Below are 8906 nucleotides of genomic sequence, written 5' to 3'. Positions count from 1 at the left end.
AGCTTGGATGTGTTACTACTTTCGGTCAGGTACAGCAACAGCTATTCTGCACAACCAGTTGTGTGAAGAAAACTGATAACAGTTCCTAGCAGAGACTGGGCAGTGACACTAGAGAAATGCTTCAGGTATGAAAAGGCATCAGTTTCTAGTTACCAGTGTGATTCACCTGGGGAAGATCCACAGCCTGTTGTCCAATAGAGCTGTAATTGACTGAGAGTGGCTGATCAGGTACCCTGGTTTGAACTCTGCCAGCATTCAGAGGTGTCCAGCTGTCAGGATTAGATAAACTCAGTCATTCTCCTAGTGCTGTTAGGTTTTCATCTTTCAATCACCTCTCCCTCCTTTTACCTTCCAAAGACCCCTTTCAGTGTCTGTGTGTTATGTTTTGGAATACTTTTGATAAAGTATTTTTTTTTACATGAAAGAGTGCAATTCTAGATTTGGGTACACTGCTCACAGACTGCTTAGTTTATGATAGTGTATAATCACTGTGAAAAGGTATTTTATCTTCAGCTGTTGGGCAATCCAGGAGAAAAACCAACCGAAGGAATGATATTGAGCTAGCTAGCTAAATAATAACTGATAGCATTGATCCATGTGAATTTTGACAGCTGTGGTAGGAACTTTGTCGTCTTGCAGGAACATAAATAGCCTGTGGAGAGACTAGAGTGCCTTCAGTAGATGGCACCATGCAAGTCCTCCTCCTCCTCCTTGTAGCTGTGGGGTTTTGCTGGGGGCAGTACAACCCCAACACCCTCTCTAAGAGGACATCTATTGTACATCTCTTTGAATGGCGCTGGGCGGATATTGCTCTGGAGTGTGAACGCTATTTAGCTCCTAATGGATTTGGAGGAGTTCAGGTAAGAGTAGTAGGAAAATGGCATTTGTAGCATTTAATTAATAAATCAAAATCCCTGAGATAGAAACAGCCATCTCCAAGTAACTTTGCTGTTGGAGAGGGCCAATGATTTTGTATCTCTAGCAGGTCAGTTACAAAGGGGCATGCCTTCCTCTGAAAGGCTTCCCCTGAAAGCTAAGTAAGACGCTTCCCTTGTTCTGAGGGAAATGCATAAGCATTGAGGTTTGGCTTGTCTAAGGCTGTCACCACTCCAGTTACAAATACTTCCTGTGGCTTCAGCCTTTCCGTGCACATGCCCTTGAAAGCAGGCCCATGCTGGACCTGGGCAACCCACAGAAAAAAAATAAAATCTCTTTCTTGCCAGTGTACAAGACAGATATCTCTCAGACCTGGGCTTATGCTGTGGGAGAGGCTGGGTTGGGTGCTAGCCTGCCTCTGAGGGTAGAGATGCTGAATGCAGGTTTTGCCCTTAAAATGTCAAAATAAAACCAATTGATTTCTTATCAAAGTATATAATTTCATCTACAGGTTTCACCTCCAAATGAAAATATTGTCATTACTAACCCAAACAGACCTTGGTGGGAAAGATACCAGCCCATTAGCTACAAGCTCTGCACTCGGTCAGGAAACGAAGATGAGTTCAGAGACATGGTGACCAGATGCAACAATGTTGGAGTAAGTGCCTTGAAAAATCTGTATCTGATATGGCAAGAAGTGCTGTATCAGCTGAGGGAAGGTACTGCTGCTTTCCTCTAAGGAAACATATACTGAGAAGAAACTGAAGTGGAAAAAAGTCAATAGTGATGTGGTAAAGTTGAGGCTATCACTTCACAATCACTACAAAACATAGTGAAATGCTCACATTGCTTTTCCAGGTTCGTATTTATGTGGATGCTGTCGTCAACCACATGTGTGGGGCTGCAGGTGGCTCAGGCACCCATTCTACCTGTGGAAGCTATTTTAATGCTGGAAACAGAGATTTTCCAGCTGTGCCGTACTCTGGCTGGGATTTCAATGATGGCAAATGTCACAGTGGAAGTGGAGAAATTGAAAATTATGGTGATATATATCAGGTAACTTCCTCTGGCAAAAGTTTTGATTCTTTTTCTTTTTTTTTTTAACATGTTGTGTAAACTCCACAGTAAGATGAAACAAAGGGTGTAGTTTCTCACAAAATCTGTGCTTAGTCACTTGACAAATGAATGAGGTTGTAACCATAGGTACTAGTGCTGCAAAATATTCTGAGTAGTGAGGAATCAAGAACCTGTGTGTGGAAGTTTTCCCCTGAACTGAGCCCATTGTACTCAGCTCAGCCCACAACCTCATTCTTATAGCTTATAAGCTCAGCTGATCATGATAAGGAGCCCCCTTCAAAAACTGAGAGCAGTGCAAGGTGGTGCCCTGGTTGAGCAACTTACTGGTTTTTGTAGTTGGAATGTGCAGCAGTTCTTTCTCAAGCTCTTTGGCCACTTTGCAGCAATACACTATGATATTTCTGCACTGGCACTGCTTCATGTAAGGCTTGCCCTTCACTGGTTCAGGTGGCTCCTAATGTGCATCTGTAACATGCTTCTGCGTTTCTGTAACATGCATCTGAAATCCTGGGTTACAACAGTTTAAAGGTATTTCCATTTCAATCTCCACCCCAGTCCCTTTGGACCAGACCATTGTGTTTAACATTGCAATGAATTCCTCCCCTTATCCCTGCTCTGCCTTGGACTTATCCACAGACTACAATCCCTCAGGGCTCTACCTGCTGCAGAAGGAGCCTTGTCTATGAGCCACGGTCTCTTCAGGAGGACACCTGCTGTGGCACAGACTTATCCACAGCTACAGTCACTTTGAGGGGCACCTGTTCCAGCATGGCCCTATCCATGGGCCACAGAGTCTTCAGGGATACACCTGCTCCAGTGTGGCCTTACCCACAGCCACTGTTCCTTTAGAGCCTGCCAACACGGCCTTAGCCCTGGCTGCAGTGCCTCCAGGGGTGTTCCTGCTCTGTCGTGGGCTTGTCCATGGTCAAACACTTTGAGGTGCTCCAGCATGTGCTCATGCACAGCCACTGATGCTTCAAGGTGTACCTGCTGCAGCACAGTCATGTCCTTGGGCCCCAATCCCTTCAGAGGGACACCTGCTGTGGCACAGACATAGCCATGGCCACAGACACTTCGAGATGTACCTGCTCCACCGTGGATCCATCCACAGGTCACAATCCCTTTGACTCGAGTTCACTCTGGAGTTCCAGCCTGTCTGGTACAGCAGCACAGAAACAGCAGCAATATCCTGGCTACCTGCCAGCCCAGGAGCATCTCCACTGCCAAAATCCAAATGTTCCCAGAGTGAGGTGATCAGCAGCACAGTGGAACAGCCAGCAGTGAAGGCAAAAAGCAGCCACTAATGAGCTCTAGACTGTAATACACAAGTGAGTCCTGTGCAAGCACAGGAGCCTGCCAATTAATAGCCAAAGAGCAATAACAGCTATAAATTCTATCTAGCACATTCCAATCAAACTTGTTATGTCAAAGCCTTTGAGCCCCACATTTGGCACCAAAAAGGACTGATGTGGTTTAACTCAGTCAGCAACTAAACACGACACAAGCTGCTTGCTTACGGGGGAGAGAATCAGAAGAGTAAAACTGAGAAAACTCATGGGTTGAGATAAAGACAGTTTAATAGGTTAAGCAAAAGCTACATGTGCAAGCAAATCAAAACAAGGAATTTATTCACCACTTCCCATGGGAAGGCAGATGTTTGACTGCCTCCTGAAGAGTAGGGCTCCATCATGTGTAAGGGTGACCTGGGAAGAAAAATGCCTTCCCTCCAAACATCATCCCCTTCTTCTTCCCACCATCATCCTGTTCTGCTTTATCTGCTGAGCATAAAATATCCCTTTGGTCAGTTAGGGTCAGCTGTCCTGGCTGTGTCCCCTCCAAGCTCTTTGTGGATCTCCAGCCTACTCGCTGGTTGGGTGGGGTGAGGAACAGAAAAAGTCTTAACCCAGGAGTTTAGTTTTAGTAATTGCTGAGCAGTTCTTGCACAGAGTCATCACCCCTGTTTTCAGCACAAATCCAAAACACAGCCCCATACCAGCTACTTTGAAGAAAATTAACTGTGTCTCGCCAAAACCAGCACATTCTACGTCCCTTGTCCCATAGCATTTACATCATGCTCAAGTACCACACTACCCAATCAAACCACCACCCCTCTCCACCTCCTTTGATAATACACAGATATAATCTCTTCCTCTTCCTCTTCCTCTTCCTCTTCTCTTCTCCTTTTCATTTTTCTGTTGTCCAGGTCCGGGACTGCCGCTTGGTCAGCCTTCTGGATCTGGCCCTGGAGAAGGACTACGTGCGCTCGAAGGTGGCTGAGTACATGAACCATCTCATTGACATTGGTGTAGCAGGCTTCCGAATTGATGCTGCCAAGCACATGTGGCCTGGAGACATTAGAGCATTTCTGGACAAGCTGAAAGATTTAAATACTACGTGGTTTCCTGAAGGAACAAAACCATTCATTTTCCAGGAGGTAATCCCCTGTTTTGCCCTTTATGTTTGTTTTTGTCTTTTGCATCTCTTTTGCCTTCCTCCTTCAGAGGAACAGCAGTACGTCTTCATCCAGCTTACCCCAGAAAGAGCTTTTTGGGAACAGTGCTGCACGCATAAGTAATTTTGCTTTTTAAAACTGCCTCCACAACACACTGTCAATCAACTTTACAGTTTCTTTATTCAGTCATGTTTTTGAGTCCATCATGTATTATACTGACTTTGGATTGATTTACACAACAGAAATACACATACTTAAGTACTTTTTTATCAATGTAAAGCAAGAACTAATGTTGAAATCTGTACACTACATTTTTGGTCTCTGTGAGACAAGAACAGATGCACAGATTTTCCTTCCTGTCCCAGGTAATTGACCTGGGTGGAGAGCCTATCACAGGCAGCGAGTACTTTGGAAATGGCCGAGTGACAGAGTTCAAATACGGTGCAAAGCTGGGGACAGTCATCCGCAAGTGGAACGGAGAAAAGATGGCCTACCTAAAGTAAGGATGGAGGTGCTGCTGTTTATCTGGGCTACACTGGATACAACAGTTGACAGGGTAACTCCAGCTCTTTGTGTTTTTGGCTAGGAACTGGGGAGAAGGCTGGGGCTTTGTGCCTTCTGACAGAGCCCTGGTCTTTGTGGACAATCATGACAACCAGCGGGGGCACGGGGCCGGTGGATCTGCTATTCTGACCTTCTGGGATGCCAGGTAAGAGATCACTCTTGTCTGGGTGCTGTTTTGTCTATGTTTCTCTTTGCACGTCTCATGACTTGCTTTGTCCACCAACAGGCTCTATAAAATGGCAGTTGGTTTCATGCTGGCCCATCCGTATGGGTTCACACGTGTGATGTCAAGTTTCCGCTGGCCAAGATATTTTGTTGATGGAAAGGTAAGCCTGCAATGCTGACGATGCATTTGTGGTGGATAAGGCCCAGAGCAGGGCCCTAGAAGTAGTCCAGCGCATTTCAGTGTGTTAAGGGATTTCACTGGGCCATGTTGGATCTAGCTGGTGAAAATTTGATGCTCCATCTAGCTTTTCTCTCCCAAGAGGCTCTCTGCATTTTCAGTAAGAAGTTATAAACTTCTGAATTACAGGACATCAATGACTGGGTTGGACCCCCAAGTAACTCGGATGGCTCAATAAAGCCTGTGACAATCAATGAGGACACTACCTGTGGCAACGACTGGGTTTGTGAACATCGCTGGCGTCAGATAAAGTAGGACACTGTGGGAGAAAAAACTAAGTGAAAGCAGTTGCTTTTGCTTCTTGTTCCTCATGGCTTTAGAGCTCTTGCAGCTGCAGTGACAGCCGTTCCTTGTATTTTCAGGAACATGGTTATTTTCCGTAACGTGGTGGACGGTGAGCCTTTCTCCAACTGGTGGGACAACGGCAGCAATCAAGTAGCTTTTGGCCGTGGTAATAAAGGCTTCATCATTTTCAATAATGATGACTGGTAAGTCAATGGGAGAAACACTGTACTCAGAGAAAACCATAGCATCCCTCATCACCAATGCAACCCGAGTTATTCAAGTGTATGCCAAGTCTAGAGAGCTAAAATCACAGAATATTCTGAGTTGGAAAGGACACACAAGGATCATCGAGTCCAACCCTTAGCCCTGCACAGGACCATCCCCAAGCGTCACATCATGTGCCCAAGGGTATCATCTAAACACTTCTTGAACTCTGGCAGGCTTGGTGCTGGGAGCATAGGGAATGAAGCAGAGGTAGGATCAGAAAGCTCATGCTTCACATTGCTCTTCAAAGTAAGGGAGTAGCATCAGGTTCAAAAATCTTGCACACAATTTGAAATGTTTGTTTTTAAAATAATGGATAAATAGCATTTGTTTATTTTCACACAGGAATATGAGTGTTTATTTGCAAACTGGACTGCCTGCTGGTACTTACTGTGATGTTATTTCTGGACAAAAGGAGGACAACAAATGTACTGGAAAACAGGTGTATGTTTCTGGTGATGGAAAGGCTAATTTCCAGATTAATACCGACGCTGAAGATCCATTTATTGCAATTCATGTTGATGCAAAATTGTAACTCCAGAGAAATGTCCTCTTCTGTGCATTACTGTTTCCCCTATATGTGGTTTCCTGGTTTTTGAGCATGAATGATTCTGTATCTGGTGAATAGTAAATGGCAAGTAAATTGAAGAGTCGTGCTTTTTCCCTTAATTAATTGGATGTAACTTTATTACCTCATAACTAGTGGCATTGCAGTCATAGGTTTTAAGGCAATGCAGCGCTTCAATTCCCACTTAACAGGAGAAAATAAAATAAATAACAGCCCCCCAAACCAGCACCTCACTAAGTTAAAATGCGGTATTTCCAAGGCTAATACATGCACACACAGCTGTATCCCACAGCAGCCACGTTGTGGGCAGTCAGCTACAAGCAGTGCCTGCATACAGTTTATCCCTTTCTTGTGGCAAACCAAACCTGGGGTCTTGGCCAGTGAAGGAAGCTGGGCCATGCCAAGCAGTTATTCCAGTCTGTGGCTTCAGTCAAGCCAGTGGGTTACAGTTTGTGCCCGTACAAATCAAACCCACAGCTCTTCTGTTGTTATCCCCAGTGGTTTGCTGCAAATGAACATTCACTGTGGAGGGTTCCAGAGGTGTCCAAGGACATTGTATATCCAGGATCACTTACCCCTTGTGCCAGTGGCTGAAACCCAGCATATTCTTGTCTATGTGGTGCGTTAGGCTCCCTTATTCTGTAATATCTCAGAGAATTACACAGACAGAACACAGATTTGGCGGCTTTCCCTATTTCCTTGTCAACTGTGAGAAAATACTGACTTAAAAGGCAAGTGTGAGCTTTGCTTTAAGTCAGTGGCCAAAAGTACTTATTGCGGCCTGGTCTGGAGGGGAAAATAGAAGAGGGTTGCTCAGATTTGCAATTTTTGAGGTCAAGGTGTACTTTTAAGGACTCTTTCCCTTTTGTGGTGGGAGAGAGAGTATGTGTGGATGTTGGGGGTGGTTATTGGCTCTCAGTGTGCCCAAGGGCTCAGAGTGTCTGTCAAAGCAGTTGTGGTGTAGGAAGAGTGTCCCTGGCCCAGTGCTGGACCTACCGTCTGTCTGCGTTGCTGGCTATGTCCAGCACTACCTGGATCCACCCACGCAGCCCCTGGATCCACTCACTGGAGCAGTGTCAGAGATTGGGAGATTCGTGTGGCAGGATGTTCATAGCCAGTGCAGACCTGTTGTTTGCCCACAGGGGCAGGTCAGGAGCCCTCCTGCCCCTTTGAAATTGATTGGCACTGCCTGCTCCTCCTGGGTTACTGTACCCGTGTTTGTTTAAGCCCTGCATTCAGCTCTAACCCTCAGAAACACTGTGATTCCATACTAACTATTATTCAGACACTACCCAATCCCAAATGGAATCGTCAGTCCACATTTCAAATTACAAATCCACCTCCAAGCCCCACAGTTTTTGTGGCAAATGACTGAAATGACACACATTGATCTGAGGTGTCCATAAATCAACAGGCGGTGCTGAATATGGAGAAGATTATGTCTGTGCCTGTGAACATATGTGGATCCGCTTTCCAATTATGTTGGAGTGCAGTGAGTCTTTTGCCTAATGTAGACTCAGATGGGTCTGCATTTCACAGTAGAATTAAATAGAAATATGGAGGAAAAGAAATCTGGAGACAGTTTCCTTATATGTAAGTAAAACTTTGTGGGCCAAATGTTCATTGCTTGGAAAGGATCTGACCTGTTTTTTGTTCCTTTTATTTCAGGCTTTTTAACACATTGCATTATAGTATGAGCACAAAGATGATGAAGAAAGCAACAGTGTCATCCAGAGCAACACCAGGTCTTTCAGATAACTCACAAACCCCAGTCAGCTTTACTGATGATCGCTAAGTTTTTTAAAAAATTTTAGTACTAGGAAATATTTATTGTTATCATTTCTATTGTCACCCTTCTGTATGTAAATTGAGGGCACTAAGGCCTTAATCTTGTGTACCAGTAATCAGTGAAAAATTGAAATTATGTTATGAAATTTATCAAGTTTAAAGTAAAATGTTTGCTGGGGCACAAGTGTAAAACTTTAGAATTTTGTGGGCATTATGCAATATTTCATTTTCTGTGGCAAGTGGTGCTCACTGTCATTGGCCAATCAGTGAGTTTAATTGAGTAATGTCAAAACCTGTTATAGGTTGATTTTTATTTTTTTTTGTAATATTACCAGTCTCAAGCCTTCCAAAATACTATCTCAAACCCTAGAAATTCTGAGATGTAAAAGAAAGTAAGAGTTGGCTTTTATTTTCACTCCAGATTTGGAGTTTTCCAGGTACACTCTCTTCTCATTTTTATATTTTATTTTGAAATCTGGTGTAGAATTTAAACATGGGAAAAGTCCCCAGACCTAACCAGCTGGGATTAAGCACACAAAAAACAATATTTCCAGTTTTAGGGATATGCCAGGTACCTGATTGGAAAAAACTTTCTGAGCAAAGGTAAATACTGCTGATTTTTACGTACT

The 8906-nt window shown here is 44.2% G+C and overlaps 1 protein-coding gene across 2 annotated transcripts; it reads left to right on the top strand.

Annotated features, from left to right (window-relative positions):
- The first annotated feature begins 674 nt into the window (after nucleotides 1-674).
- LOC108503332 (pancreatic alpha-amylase) lies at nucleotides 675-8299 on the top strand. Of its 2 annotated transcripts, XM_017827215.1 has the most exons (11): nucleotides 675-860; nucleotides 1388-1534; nucleotides 1735-1932; nucleotides 4157-4387; nucleotides 4771-4904; nucleotides 4992-5114; nucleotides 5196-5295; nucleotides 5502-5623; nucleotides 5735-5860; nucleotides 6267-6365; nucleotides 8158-8299. In XM_017827215.1, the coding sequence occupies exons 1-11, from the start codon at nucleotides 690-692 to the stop codon at nucleotides 8282-8284; spliced, it is 1578 nt and encodes a 525-aa protein (XP_017682704.1). In that variant the 5' UTR covers nucleotides 675-689; the 3' UTR covers nucleotides 8285-8299. The 2 variants fall into 2 exon arrangements, with proteins under 2 accessions (XP_017682704.1, XP_017682705.1); XM_017827216.1 differs by lacking the exon at nucleotides 8158-8299 and having other exon boundaries at nucleotides 6267-6569.
- Nucleotides 8300-8906: the final 607 nt, after the last annotated feature.

This window comes from Lepidothrix coronata, unplaced genomic scaffold (genome assembly GCF_001604755.1).
Source record: "Lepidothrix coronata isolate B3197 unplaced genomic scaffold, Lepidothrix_coronata-1.0 Scaffold136, whole genome shotgun sequence".
In the NCBI taxonomy this organism is placed as follows: Eukaryota; Metazoa; Chordata; class Aves; order Passeriformes; family Pipridae; genus Lepidothrix; species Lepidothrix coronata.
The sequence above is the reverse complement of the archived record's forward strand: the minus strand, read 5'-3'. Positions and strand labels throughout refer to the sequence as shown.